The 15,504-nt window shown below is 40.2% G+C and overlaps 1 protein-coding gene across 1 annotated transcript in view; it reads left to right on the plus strand.

Moving 5' to 3' along the window:
• slit1b (slit homolog 1b (Drosophila)) overlaps positions 1–15,504 on the plus strand; it is a 69,397-nt gene that overhangs the window by 28,358 nt on the left and 25,535 nt on the right. The window contains exons 5-17 of the mRNA XM_031733936.2: positions 6,355–6,426; positions 6,589–6,660; positions 6,933–7,004; positions 7,143–7,306; positions 7,395–7,542; positions 9,369–9,440; positions 10,664–10,735; positions 11,222–11,293; positions 12,843–12,986; positions 13,079–13,242; positions 13,939–13,962; positions 14,084–14,228; positions 15,270–15,344. Of these exons, the coding sequence (XP_031589796.2) occupies positions 6,355–6,426; positions 6,589–6,660; positions 6,933–7,004; positions 7,143–7,306; positions 7,395–7,542; positions 9,369–9,440; positions 10,664–10,735; positions 11,222–11,293; positions 12,843–12,986; positions 13,079–13,242; positions 13,939–13,962; positions 14,084–14,228; positions 15,270–15,344 (1,296 nt within the window). The remainder of the gene's footprint in view (positions 1–6,354; positions 6,427–6,588; positions 6,661–6,932; positions 7,005–7,142; positions 7,307–7,394; positions 7,543–9,368; positions 9,441–10,663; positions 10,736–11,221; positions 11,294–12,842; positions 12,987–13,078; positions 13,243–13,938; positions 13,963–14,083; positions 14,229–15,269; positions 15,345–15,504) is intronic.

Below are 15,504 nucleotides of genomic sequence, written 5' to 3' on the forward strand. Positions count from 1 at the left end.
CAGAGGGGCACCAGTTTGTCCACTGGCATATTAAAGCCACAATGTGCTAACAGAGCAGGCATCGCCATCAACTACAAACATGAAACTCGCTAAAAAAAATTGCATGACAGCATCCTGTAAGGGTTTTGTTAGTCTAACTTCTGAACCCCAAACACAATAAAAAAAACTGCATGTCTGGAGAAAAGCCATGTTTATTCACTAAACAGAAGTCAGACTCTCAGCCGGTTCAGAAGCAGCAGGCCAACCCAGCCCACACAATACCAAAGACCTCCATAAGCTTATAAATCTGATTAGATACTAAATCGTTACAAAAATCTCCAACAATATTTCCATAAATCACGTTAATGAATGAATAGATGTAAATGTTGTTGCACTAAATATTATTGCTTCTCACTCGGCACATTTGTAACTTTACCTCTGCTGTGGTTAAATGCTTCCACTCTGAAATAACACCACTTAGAGTTAACTGGGGAACATCAAGGAGGGAAGAAATTTCACAAACTGACTTGTTACAGTGGTATCCTATTACAGTACCATGCACCACTTCACTGAGCTCTTTAGAATGAACTGTTCTTTCATAAATGTTTGTAAAGGAAGACTGCTTGGCTAGGTGCTTCAGTTTGTTTGTTTATATCTGAGGCAATGGGACTGCCAACGCCAGAATTCAAAGAAGGTATGCCCAGTACTTCTCTCTATGTACGTGTATGTGCCAATCAGGATTGACTGTGAGATAACAGACTTGTGCGTGAGCAGTGTTTTCCACATGTTAAACTGAATGAATGGTTTGAAAAGTTTCTGTGCTTCCATGCCCACCATGTTTTGGTAACCTATACTCAAAAAAATCTTGTCTTGTACAGTTGTTCTGTGAACATTAATTATTTTGATTTCTTCTTCTTCATTTTCTTCTCAGATAAATTTCTCTTTGTCTCTTATCCTTCATCTTCCTCTGCAAATCCCTCGGGATGGATATGTATCACAATTAAGAGGGTTTATTCACAGGGGATGTGTGTGGGTGGTTGGGTGTGGAGGAATATGTCAAAATATGTGTGTGATCTTTGGATCAGCTTCCACTTGTGTGACATTTTCTGACATGTCGGTTCATTCTTCAGTGTTAGTTTGTGTGCATGTGTGGTTGAATGTGCGTTTAACACAGAGTGGGAGATTCCCAGTGTTATTCAGTGTGTGTAGGTATGCAGGTCATTATTCATTCTATCTGTGGTTCTTCTGGTTGACCACATTAGGCTGTAGTGATGCTACATTAGACCACTTATTTATTTTTTGTCCTGCACATCTGGTTGAACTTTCTTTTTTATTCTTAATCCACTGGTTCTCCTCTTCAACTTCATCCTTTTTTCGTGAATTGTCTTTCTTCTAGTAAACACCTCTCTTAACTTATTTATTAAGTTACTTATTAAGGTTGTTTGTCCTGTGTGTGCCTGTGTGTGTCAGGTTGATGAGTGGACCAGACTATAGAAATAAAATATTAACTATGTTGATGCTCTGACTCTGTCTGCTGACCTGTCTGGACAGAGTTTAACAAAACAAAAAAACGAACAAAAAAGGTGTGCATGAGTCAAAAAAGGAGTTACTTGTTACAGATAACAGGGTGTCTTCAGAGTTTTTTTTAACTCTCTGATTTTAAATGGGATTTCCTGATATTTCTGTCGTGCAATGAAAACATTCAGACCAAATTTAATTGAACTATATTAGTACATTAAGAAGTTTTGTTTTTCAGGGGAAGTTAAATGTTGGACCCTTTCTGCATTTACAGTTTCACTCATATATCATAGTAGTGTTCCACTTAGCGAGATTAACTCGCTGCTAGGGACAGTGGCACAAATCCAGCTTTTTCTAGTAAATAGATACCTGGGATTTGGCTGTCTTCTGATATTGTATGCTGATCTGATGGCACTGTTAGATTAATAAGCTGTTGTCCTCACTTTGAGCTAAAGATGCATCATTCTTTTACATGCAAGGTTCTGGTTTCAAGCTGGTAGGTGCTTTCTGTGTGGAATTTGCAATTCTCCTTCTACCTGTACGGTTTTCCTTTGGCCACTCCCACTTCCTCCCACAGTCCAATGACGTGTGTGTTAGGTTAACTTGGGATTCTAAATTGTCTGTAATTGTGAATGTGAGGGTGAATGACTGTCTGTTAGCCATGTAATGGACCAGCAACAAGTCCAGGGTGTAACCTACTCTTGCCTACTGACAGCTGGGGTGCGCTCTAGCTTTCAACAAGTGCTTGAAAATGGCTGGATAGAAATAAATGTATTAAAGTGGTGTTTATGAATCACTTCAACACAGTTTTTTCACAAACTGCTGCAAACCAAGAAAATTGCAAAAGTCTAAAGCCACCCCCCATTTCCCTTTTTTTTAAATTAATTATTTTGTTCTTCATATTGTAGTCAAAAGCTGCTGGATAGTTTTGCTGTACTCTTAGTGTTTCTTCTACATACTGCTTGCTGACACAGTTACAGTTTATCTCGCTTGGAAGGACTAGAAAAGCATGGCTATTCATTCATTTAACATATAGCTGGATGGTTTTAATGACTTGTACTATCGAACTGCAACAGTGACACTTAGAGCTGTCACTGGATAATTCTTTCTTTTGCTGCATGATGTCTTTCGGGAAATCATTGCTTTAAAGCATATAAAAGCAAAATAAAAAGACCTAGAAACATTAAAGTAAGTGTACATCCCATACAGACATATAAAAGGAAATACCTCCATAGATGGAATGACTCTATGACGAATAAGAAGGTAGCAATAAGCGAGACTTAAACTAACCCATGTTTGACCCTTGTCTGAAGGAGACAGATAGACAGAGAGGTGATGTGTTGTCAACGAGCAGGAAACGAGTGGGAAAGTTTACCTTTCTCACCCTCCACTGTGAGCAGGAAGGGAGGGATGGAGGGATGAGGAGGATATTGAAACGACAGGAGACACCAGAGAACAATAAGAGGATGAGGAGGAGCGAGGAGACACAGATCCAGAGACACAACGGATGAGAGAAAGGATCAGAAAATGAATAGAGGAGGTAGCAGGAGACAGAGAGCAAATATTAAGAGACTGCCTACTGTCACACACACACACACACACACACACACACACACACACACACACACACACACACACACACACACACACACACACACACGCACATCCAGCTGTGACCAGTCTGTGTTTCCCTCCAGTAAACATCATATTCAGCCTCTTTGTGTCCTGGCAACAGATATTTCGATGACCTGATGGGAAAGCATCTGTGTTATTGAGTGTGAGTACCAGCGTGTGAGAGCCACACCACGAGGGTGCTTCTGTGATCACTTTCCATATGTTTGTCTTTGTATCATGTATTTACAAAAGTATTTTATTTTTCATTTATTTTTCTTTGTTCCACTGCTTTCCAAGTCCAGTTGGAGGCATGCATGTCATACTTATGCAGTTGATGGCATCTTCTTTTCAAAAAAGTCTTCTCTTAAAAATATTTACCTCCATTAATTATTGCAGATGTTCTTCTTAAGTTGAACTCTATCTGTTTCAATCAATTCAAGCTGGAAACTCTCCAAAAACAAGCTGAAAGTCTTAAAACATTGTTTTTTCTGCAGCTTGTATTCAAGAGTGGATATAAAGCTTACTGGATATGAACAGACGACAGAGAGGAATAATGGGTGTGTCTGGCATGTTGGCCTTGAGCACTTTCTGAAATGAAGCAGAAAAACTGTATGAACAACTGGACTTCATCTTTCCCCTCCTCTGTCTCTCTCTATCAAGTCTGGATATCTCTGTCTACATCACCATAACAGTCCATTTCCTCTGCTCCAACACTTTGTATAGTTTTGTTATTGGTGTTCTCTTTCTCTCTCTCTCTCTCTCTGCCTCTGACTTATATGACTCACATGTCTATCTTTTTTCTTTTAACCCATTTCTGTTTCTCTTCATATTTTTCAAACTTGTAGTTTGTCATATCATATACTGAACTACCTCAACTTGATTTAGCCTATAACTTCTGTTCTTGTTTCTCTCCATAATCACTCTTGTGTCCTGCACCACCCATCCCTTTTTAACATCTCCATCCATCACCCTTTTCTCCTTCAGTCTCTTCATTCACTCTGTATATCCCCCATCACCTTCTTCACTGCTGGTTTCATGTGTCAGACACTGTTGAACTTTATACTTCAATACAAAGTCTGCTTTTTCAACCGGCCCCAGGAGGTGTCAGAATCAGTTTTTCACTTTTCTAATGTACTGCTCTATGTATGTCTACAAAGAGCTGGTCTAGCTAGGCCATAGCTGTGCATCAAACTGGTTATAGTATTGTGTGGCACAGTGTTCATGAATGAAGTAAGAGAAGTTCTAAAAGTACAGTATATTAGTATAAGATTAATCATTTGTATAAATGGTAAATGGACTGATTCTTATATAGCGCTTTTCTACTCTCCCGGAGTACTCAAAGCGCTGCATACAACATGCCTCATTCACCCATTCACACCCACTCATGCAAGCACTTCTAAACGCAAGTGCAAACTATAACTACATTCACACACATTCACACTCCGATGAATGCATCGGAGGGCAATTTGGGGTTAGTATCTTGCCCAAGGACACTTGACATGCAGACTGGGGAAGCCTAGGATTGAACCACCAACCTTCCGATCAGTAACTGATCTGCTCTACCACCTGAGCCACAGCCACCCCCTATATATATACTGTATATATATATAGGGGGTGGCATACTGTATTAATAAACTGATAGATTCAGCTCAGCTGGTTTGTCAATTACTTGACTCTCCTCTTGTGTTCAATCTGATTTAAAAGAGATACATTCTTGCTTAAAGGCACTATACTGGCTGCATAGGTCTCAATAAGTGAGTGTTTCCTCCTCTGTCAGCCTCTGGTTTGACCCTGACATTAATGGACTGTGTCTGAGGTCCTTCAGGGCAGCCAGAGATGATGTACATCCTCTTTTGTGGTTTGTCTAACACATACGCACACACACACACTCACGCATGCACGAGCACGCACACACACACAATTACTTCCCCATAGTTTTGCTTTTATTTCTTGGTCTTTGTTGCTGTGGCTCACCTGTCTGTTTCTGTGATGTCTAATCCTCTCAGACCCCTTTTCTGGAGGAAAAACTATATTAAGATATAGAGGACTGGTGTTTAGATTGGGTTGGAACTAAATGGTAATGGTGCAGATCAGCCAATAAGTATTGCTATGCTGTAAATTTTTAAGCGCTTCAAACTTTTATTGAGATGCAGTAAAATATGGGGGCGGGGGCGGGGGAGGGGGGCGGGGAGGGGGTTACTTGTAGTTATTGTACTTTAATTAATAGTTAATTAAAAAGGAAAAGAGCATGTGTTTTATTAAATGCATGTAAACATACACTGTGTTGCCAAAAGTATTCACTCACCACACCAAATCATTGAATTCAGGTGTTCCAGTCACTTCCGTGTCCACAGGTGTATAAAATCAAGCAGCCAGGCATGGAGACTGCTTCTACAAACACTTGTGAAAGAATGGGTTTGCTCTCAGGAGATCAGTTAATTCCAGTGTGGTACTGTGATAGGATGCCACCTGTGAAACAAGTCCAGTTGTGGAATTTCCTTTCTAGTAAATATTCCACAGTCAACTGTTAGTGATATTATAAAAAAAGTGGAAGTGAGTGAGAACGAGAGTAACTGAGCCACAAAGTGATAGGCCACGGAAGATCAGAGAGCAGAGTCAGTGGATGATGAGGCACATAGTTTAAAAAATTTCAGAACTCAAACAAATTCGCGTTTTTGACAATTTCATACTCCGGGCTTTGTTAGAACAGTTAGGGGATGGCCCAGTACTGTTCCAACACGCCTGGACACATGTGCACAAAGTAAGATTCATAAAGACATGGATGAGCAAGTTTGGTGTGGAAAAACTTGACTGGTCTGCGTCAACCCGACAGAACACCTTTGGAAGGAGTTAGAGTGGCGGCTGTGAGACAGGCCTTCTTGTCAATCAGTGTCTGACCTCAAATGTGGTTCTGGAAGAATGATCAAAAATTCCCATAAACAGACTCCTAAACCTTGAGGAAATCCTCCCCAGAAGTGTTAAAGCTGTTCTAGCTGCAAAGGGTGGGCTGACAATATCTTAAACTCTATGAATTAAGAGTGGGATGTCACTTAAGCCCATTGTGTGTGAAGGCAGACAAGCAACATCCAAAGGTCAGCTCAACTGGTATGATCAAATGTAATACCATATAGAGCATCTGCAAGAATTGCCATGTGCTATAGCAAACTCCTGAATGTGGAGTCAACAAGTTGTATCATTGCATCTCTTAGCAGAATGAATTTCCCTCTTTTCTTTGTTTTTCAGAGATCTAAGTGAAAATGCCATCCAAGCCATTCCGAGGAGAGCTTTCAGAGGCGCAACAGACCTCAAAAACCTGTAAGTGAAGATAAAGTGTTAAAGGAACAGCTGCAGTGATGATAATGGTGCAATTTGCTACTGTCAAGAAATATCACATCCGTAATTAGAAGACTGAGTGGTTGGCTGGACCGAGCCATTAACTAAATCTACATGATGGCTTTGTGTTCTTTTTATTATCAGTCAGCTGGATAAAAACCATATCAGCTGTATTGAAGAGGGGGCGTTCAGAGCTTTGCGATCTCTAGAAGTCCTGTGAGTAATCTGAGAGAAATAATTTCTTTGATGCTCTTCTCAAAACAACTTAATCTTTCATTTAAAAAAGAAAAAACTCCTTTGTTTTCTTCTGCTCTCTTCATCTTTTCTACTGCCATCATTTTTCCACTGGCTTTCGTGCCTATCAACTCTTTCTTTCTTTTCTTGTTCCATCTCTTCGTCTCACACCTTTCCTTTCTGTCCTTGCTGTTATATTTAGCGTTGCCTCTTCTTCTTGTCATTGCTAATTTCTCTCCTACTTTTTCTTCTAGCACACTGAACAACAACAACATCAGCAGCATTCCAGTCTCCAGTTTCAATCACATGCCAAAGCTCCGCACCTTGTAAGTGCCTCACTTTTTTCAACTTTTTTACCCAGAATGCCACATTGTTAAGTCTTATTTTATCTCTGTCTGTGTATCTGTCACCTTATGTTTTACCCACCCCTCCACTACTTCTCAAATTTATTTTCCTTCCCTCAGTCGTCTCCACTCTAACTCTCTGCGCTGTGACTGTCACCAGGCTTGGTTGTCTCCATGGCTACGGCAGCGGCCAGCTTTGGGCCTCTACACTCAGTGTAGCTCTCCTCCCACTCTGAGGGGCCTCAACCTGGCCGAGCTGCGTAAAAGTGACTTTGCCTGCTCAGGTACAAGAGCCCGGCAATAGATGAGGCTTTGATCCAAATGTGGATGACGAAGCAACGTGTGAGAAGTTTTTTTCCTCCTTGTTTTTAGGCCACAGTGGCAGTGCCTTCGTTCAGCCATGTAGTTTAGCATCTGGGTCCTGTCCTCCGATGTGCTCCTGCAGCAACAACATTGTGGACTGCCGTGGGAGGGGCCTAACTGCAATCCCTGCCCACCTCCCTGAGGGTATGACTGAGATGTGAGTATCCCTCAAGAATTCTATATAATGATATATGAATGACAAATTCTGTTATTTTGTAGCTTTATAGTTTGCTTTCAGAACTCACATAAAACCTGCCAGCATAAAGTGGGTTTCTTACAAGCAAAATTGTGAACCATGTAAAGCTGCTCCAGAGGGGTCCCAAAAGAGAGTGAAAGTCCCCACAGGTTAATTAGATGGAAAGAAATACTACAGTACATATACAGTACATATACTCTATGCCATGTAAAGGAAGAAATGTTACTTATGTCATTATGCTGCTTCATCACATTCTTTGCAGTCACTTTTCGTATATCCAACATGGAAAAGTGGTTCTTGGGATGCTTAACCGCACTCTCTCTCAATTCTGCTGCTCCTCTGCCAGTAGCTAGAATGCAGTAGCGTGACAGGCACAGTTGGCGATAACTTGGACAAATCCAACAGATAGATTTTACAGGCCATTACATGTACTTTACGCTTCTGCCAGTACATCAAATGTTCTGATGTGTAATCCAGCATTAAAGGATGTGATTGTCCTCACTGCAGCAAAGAGATATAAACTCGTGTTTCCTGGCAGAGAAGTAAACTGTTATAAAGTGTAATAATTTTGAGTTGCATTCTACTCTGCTAAAAGTTTGAAAAGCTTACACAAATTCACACCAGGCCTGAATATAGACATCTACAGAAAATACTACAGAATTCTGTGCAGTCATGGTTAAACAATTAGCTCCATTCCACATAAATGTTATTATTCAGGCACCCAGTTTTCAAAGGCTCACTGGAATGATTCAATTCTAGTACTTTGCAATCTTTCTAAAGAACTGTACATCTCAAGGCAGTGCGAATTTGTCAGTGTTCGTGTCCATTTGTCATGCAGACATGACAAACGCCAGCAAAACCGTTGGATATGAACTGTGGTAACAAATCCTGCAACACTGGCCTAAAGCTGTGTCTGCACAGGAAGCTATTTGCGTGATGTGGCCACCAAAGAACACAGAATGTCAATGACATTGCCATTGGCAAAAAAAAAGCATTGGCAATGCAAAGTAGGTGGATACCAAGATTTTTTTTTTTTAACTTTCAAGTGGGTGATTCAGAACTCACAATAGCACTGCATGACATATGACCTGGTAGTAAATACATAAGCGGGTTACCTTGGCATCTGAACCCTTGAACATCTACTGACAATGTGTCCCAAATTTTAAAATGATAAGTTAGGTCAGATCTCTAATCCCTAAACCTAGCCAAGGAAGGAAAATGGCAGAGTAGCCTGGGTAAAAGACCGAAAGTTGAGGCACACAACGATGCGTGCTGCTGGCAAAGTTTCTGGGCTGCCTTTCCTCATAACAGCCATCCCTCAAGAGTCTCTCCATCTAAAGCAATGCATTACCAGGGACTGCAACATCTAGTCCATTTTACTGAACTGGCTACGAACCATCAGCAACAAAGTGATCCTCGATGAACAAATTGCTTCCTGTGTGAATGCAGCTTTAGTAACCAGCTCGAGTTCTACATATATTTTTTAATAATTCTATATGGAATCTTTTTTTATGCTACCTTTCTTATAATTTTTACCCTTATGTATGGTTTTCATTCATTGCTTAAATTTAAGAAAAAGTCATGGTTTGCAATTACAGAAAAAGAGCATGTCGTTCTCATGTATATGAAAAATAAATCATATATCGTCCCTAGTTCTCGATCAACAACAAGACCAGGTTTTTGTTTCTAGTTAGAGGTGATTTTTCATGCCACCAAGAAGAAAACTGTTGTTGACTGCTTGACTCGTGTGCAGTGTTTCAAAGTAGCCTCTTTGCTTTTCTACCCAGACGTCTGGAGCAGAATGGCATCAAGTCAGTTCCCCCAGGCGCCTTCACATCCTACAAGAAGCTCAGGCGAATGTGAGTGCTCCTACAAAACTTTATATCATTATACTGTTATACGTGCATCAGTTAGATACTTCCAGGTGTCAGTTCAGACACAGAGGACTTTTAAAGTCAGCTATGCCAGCTGCAGCAGGCTACAGAAGCTCCTGCCCCTGAGCTCCAAATCAGCCAAAGCCATTACATTTTTTCTGCCTCCGGAGGGACAATGCTTCAGGGAAAATTTTAATGTTCTAGTGTCTGATTTGCCAAGTGGATCTCTCTTTTCTTCTGTCTCCACTGCTCACTGAGCTGTGGTTTTCCTGCTCAACATAACATACAGCCCCAGTGGAGTTTCAGCATCGAGGAGCATTTGATTTATATCAGCCTGCAAAGACATAGAGTACCCATTAGAGGCTTTTTAGGGCCCTTACATGATAAATCAAGTGCATATCCATGTGATGTGATGCATATGTTTAAAAAATGCTAATCTGACCACAATAATAATGTTCCTTGGCTTCTTGACCTTCTATCCTGTTTCACTTTTCTTTCTGTCTTCTGTCTTTGCGGTTTTTGTTACTTCCACTGTTGCTGTTTTTCTCTTCTTCCTTTGCCCGTTTCCCTCCTCAGGCATTCTGTCTCTCTCCATCTTTTTCTCTCTGTGGTTTTCCTTTTCCTCTTAATCTTATCCTCTTTCCCCTCCTTTGCCCTCTTCCATCATCACTGCGGGACCATCCCGAGCACCAGGAGGGGGGTTGATTACATTACCAGGCTGGTTTAAGTGGTTTGTCTGAAAATTTATCATGACAGTTGAACGACTGACGTGTGGCAATGGAACAAGGATTTTATAATCTAACATATTATGGTTTGGCATGCCAGACCGAATCAAAGATATAAAAACTTCAGCTTGGCCAGAAAAATAGCTCCTCTGTTCTGACATGAAAAAAGGGAAGTTCTCTTAGCCAGTCAATTCATAAAGTGAGGTTTCTTATTTTTATAGGTGATTCTTATATAACCTGCTTTCATTTAGAGATCAGAAAAGAGAACTGTTAAAGTGCTCCATCACTTTTTTGTCTCTAATCCTTTAAAAAATAACACAAATTATTTGCTATTTACATATGATGCTTTTGGCTAAATGCGTTTACAACAAAACAAAATCTGCATACATGACTTTTTTCATTTTCTCCCCAAAATAAATCTAATCTGTAAGTATTTAAGAGTGTTGGGCAGCTCCAATTTAAATCATTCTCTTTCATTCTCAGTGACCTGAGCAACAACCAGATATCTGAGATCGCTCCTGATGCTTTCCACGGCCTCCGAGCTCTCAGTTCACTGTGAGTAAGCACTCGGCATCTGATTGTGTAAACTGTTGGGTGTGTTGAGAGTGCCTTTACCAACACGTGTTTACATGTGTCTGTCCACTTTATTGGCTATATCTCCATATGTGTCCACTGCGTCCATGTGTTTAAGCATCTGTTGGTATGAATAATTGAAAAGTGGCGCCTGCTCACTGTACAGAGAATTCTCATGAAACATCAGGACATGTAAACAATCACAGTAGGCGGTCAGCAAGCATCATTGCTGAGTGTGTGAATATGTGAATAAGTTTGCGTGCATATACTATATGTGACAGCAGTGTGACATAAATGTCTTCTCTTCTGTTTATGGACTGTGAACGTGTGCTTGTGTGGACTGAATAAGACTTACTTTTGTTTTGGCAATGCAAATTTTGAACAGATGCATCTTAGTAACTGTTAACAGACTGATGAAGCACTTTTGATTGCAGAACACATTTAAAGACTTTTTTTGTTTGTGTGCAGAGTTCTGTATGGTAATAAGATCACTGAGCTGCCCAGTGGAGTGTTCGATGGTCTGGCCTCTCTGGAGCTGCTGTAAGTCCAAACCACAACATGCATATATTTGTCTGAACTGACTGTGTTTTAAACAAATCCACTTCAGGTGGCAAATATTTTAGAAGGAGCTGCATGGAAACTAATGCTTGATTTATATGTAGTTTTTGCCAAGTTAATTATGTAAATCTGCTTCTCATAACTGACTTGAATGCCCCCTTTGGTAAAACACTGCTGTACCTATGATGAAGTAGGTAAGGTACCACGAATAAGGTAAATAAGTGAATCATTTGATAATAGTTGAGAGGTGGAGCTCAGTATGATGACTGAATAATCTGACAGTCGTCTTCTTTCCTGAGGATTATTTCATTATTTTTATTTAGTAAGTATGTGAAGATTCCTTGTGGAAGTGTTAAACACTAAACTGCTGGAACCAGTGACAAAAAGGAAATGGAGAGGAAGCTGAAAGTTAGGGACAGACTAATCCTCATCCTGGAGACATATGCATAGAATTCAATGTATGTTTGTGAAAAATCATACTGTGTGTCCACACATCTGCACAAAATCCTATTTTAAAAATCTCAGTCATTGTGTAATTGTACAAATGTGCATTTTTAGCCACAAATGGATATTGACACTCACAAGAACAATAAAGAAGTTTTAAGGAGTTTTACCTGTGGTTGTACTATTAGATGTTTTATGCACACATCCTTTACACATCAGGCTCCTGGTGTAATTTAAAATACCCCCCTCCTTGAAAAAATCAGGGCTCCAATTTTGGACATAGAACACAAAATAGAGTTGCAGCAGTTTTGTTTTTAAAATAAGAGATGTTTGCAAGTATTTGGATGCTGGTGATAAATCAGCTCATCATGATTATGTACACTACTATAGAAAAGTCTTGTTAAGCCACTAAGCCCCAAACTCACCTGTGAGTCATTCAAGCATAAACAGGTACCTAATTCCGGGGATGAACCAGTGTTGCATCTAAACATAACAGACACTTAGAAAGTAACCAATTTTAAAATTGTATCTTTAGACACTTTGTAACTAAAGCGTAAATTGATGGATTCGTTTATGGGGCTTTTGTACTCAGGCACTTGAAGCACACACATTCAACAATCACTTTTTTTCTAGCTTTAAGTGCTGTCTAACATTAACAATCCATTGAGCTAATCAGGATCAACTGGGGTTGACTATCTTGCCCAAGGATACTTTGGCATACAAACTGGAGCAGCAACTTTTCAATTTTTAGTTGACCTGCTCTACCTCCTGAGCCTTAGCCAACCACAGGCAGCCTGTTACAGGCATCTTTTACAGGCCTAACAAGGTGATTCCTAGATAGCTATCAGCTGTTAACTTGGCAGTTATTGACATAATGTGCGGCTCTCCAGCAAATGAAGAGTTTGTGAAAGTCGTGTCCTTAATAGTAAAAAGAAAAAGGCTCGCTATCAGGCAAAAAATAGAAAAAGAAATTATGGGTGGCTCAAGACTTGCATAGTACTGGATGTTAGATGATTTATTCTGAGTATTTTTTATAATAATTAAGTGTGTTGTTTCTTATTGATCATTGTCTACTGTATTGCTTAAGGTTGCTGAATGCAAATAAAATCCACTGCATCAGAGCCAACGTGTTTAAAGATCTGGAGAACCTGGCTCTTCTGTCGCTGTACGACAACAAGATCCAGAGTTTGGCCAAAGGCACCTTCAGCTCACTGCGCAGCATCCAGACACTGTGAGAAAATACATGCGTGCTATTTTAAGTTCTGTTACACTCTATTCAGTCTGATCTGACTGATGTTGTTCCCTTTTGTAATTTCTCACCAGACACTTGGCCCAGAATCCCTTTGTGTGTGACTGTAATGTGAAGTGGCTGGCCGACTTCCTGCGTTCAAACCCCATAGAGACCAGCGGTGCACGCTGTGCCAGTCCTCGCCGCCTTGCCAACAAACGCATCGCACAGATCAAGAGCAGCAAGTTCAGATGCTCTGGTCAGTCAGGGCCCTCTGTGTGCGTGTGTGGGTGTGTGACTGGATGACAAAGATGGATGACGACACGAGTGTGAACTGAGACGAGGAGTTAAAAGTCTGGATATATTTGCTGCATCTGATAGTTTAAGACTGAACAAACTGTAGATCGGGCAATATACCGTAAAGTAATTATCATTCAAAAACCTTTTGATATATACTGTACTGTAATATAATAACAATAAATAATAAAAATAATAATATAAATATATAATAAATATAATAAAATAATACATTTAATAATATAATATAGTAAAAAATCATTTAAAAAAACCCTTAAAACCAAACTGATTTATGGAGATAAAGAAAGAAACTGCCTATAGCTCAAAGCTCCCTGACTATTCCCTTCTTCTACACATGCTAGCATGTCTGAAGCCAGCATGTGGAGCTAGCCTACGGCCAGTGAAAACATGGCAGGCACTCTGAACACCACACAAACTGCTCCACGCCGCTTTAGTGAGCTGCCAGGCCTGGAAAGCTAAGCACAGATTTTCATTGTTTCACTCCTCCTTTCTGCTGTAAGTGTCCTGCTGCCACCTACAGCCAAGTAAATTATGTGACGTGTGTATGTGTGAGTGATGTGTGTGTGTGGCTATTGCTCTGTTGAAGCGTTCACACATTTCAACTGACACAGTTTTGTTTGCTTACTTTTCATGACAGCCAAGGAGCAGTACCACATCCCAGGTGATTTTGTGTTTGTATATTCATACATATTCTGTGTATGTGTGTAGTTAGATTGCCTGTATGATTGCCTGTATGTATCAGTATGAACTTGTCTGTCTATCCTCTCCACATTTGGGTCCAGGCACTGAAGACAGACGTCTAAACTACGAGTGTAACAGTAAGCCAGTGTGTCCTGCTAAATGTCGCTGTGAAGCCAATGTGGTCGACTGCTCCAACCTCCGCCTCACTAAGTTCCCGGAGCACCTGCCATCCTCCACTGAAGAGCTGTGAGACCCATGTGCACAAACACACAACCCACGTTAATAATATTCCATGCAGTCCTGGATTGTATATGCCAAACAGACTTTTCTGCAAATGTTCCAGTGTATGAGGGCTTTTTAAAACAAAAGTATTTTTTTACCTTTGACCTTATTTTCGACCTTATTCCCTTTTACTCTTTACATCCACCAACCAAAAGAAGCACACAGCTAATTAACCTTATAGTTCACACCCTGTCATTAACGGTGTGGACGGGTTGGGCAGGGTGCCTGTTATGTGCACAAGCCTATTGCCACTGATAGGCGAATGCTTCCATCTCCACAGTAACAAGCCTATACAGTAATAGTTGGTGGGCGTGGTTATTTTTTTAAATAAAATACTTGCTATGTGAACCTGCTTTTATACAACATGGTTTAATGGTTTTTTAAAAATGTTTTTTAATCAGCCAGGTCATGATTTTCGAATGAATGAATATTGCTGCTGATGTTTTTTTCAAATGTCTTCTTTTGTACCATAAGGTCATCTAGTCGCACTCTATTTAAAAGACAGTGGATATCACTACAGCCGATCTTTATAACTGGGAAACTCAAACACTCCAGATGGACAAATAGCACTTTGTTCCCAAGGAAAAAAAACATGCGGTTTTTGATTTTGGGGTCAACCATCCCTTTGAGCATTACGTTGATGATGATGATGAAATTTGTCTTTCTGGTGTATTAGTCAGCTGTCACATAATTTATTTGGAATAAACTTATATTTAAAGTGCAGGCATTTTAGCTTGGGATCATTTAGGATTCATTGTTCTCTATTTGCCCTCATATAGTCACACCCACACAAATTCAAATACATGCTCATACCCTGTATTGAACATAAAAACACACTGTGCCAAACTATGTCTTGGATATCCGTGTTGACATGTGTATGTGGATTCCTGCTGCACAGATGAGCACTCAGCATGAAACATGCACAGATACCAAAGTCACTCTTCCCCTTGTGATGTTGTTTTCCTCCATCCTCTTCTCTGTGATCTCTCTCTATGATTGTCGCAGGCGTCTCAACAACAATGACCTCTCTGTGCTGGAGGCCACAGGAGCCTTCAAGGGCCTGTCACAGCTTAAGAAAATGTAGGTCACCATGAAAAATGACAAATACTGTGACGAATGGCTGCTCCATCTTCAAAAGAAACTTTCAAGAGATCTTATCTTCTGGCATTTTCCAAGACCTTAGTGGGAAAAGGGGTTCAGAGAAAACTGTATGTAGTGACTTTGCATGACTGGATATTAT

Source organism: Oreochromis aureus, linkage group 6, assembly GCF_013358895.1.
Source record: "Oreochromis aureus strain Israel breed Guangdong linkage group 6, ZZ_aureus, whole genome shotgun sequence".
Classification (NCBI taxonomy): domain Eukaryota; kingdom Metazoa; phylum Chordata; class Actinopteri; order Cichliformes; family Cichlidae; genus Oreochromis; species Oreochromis aureus.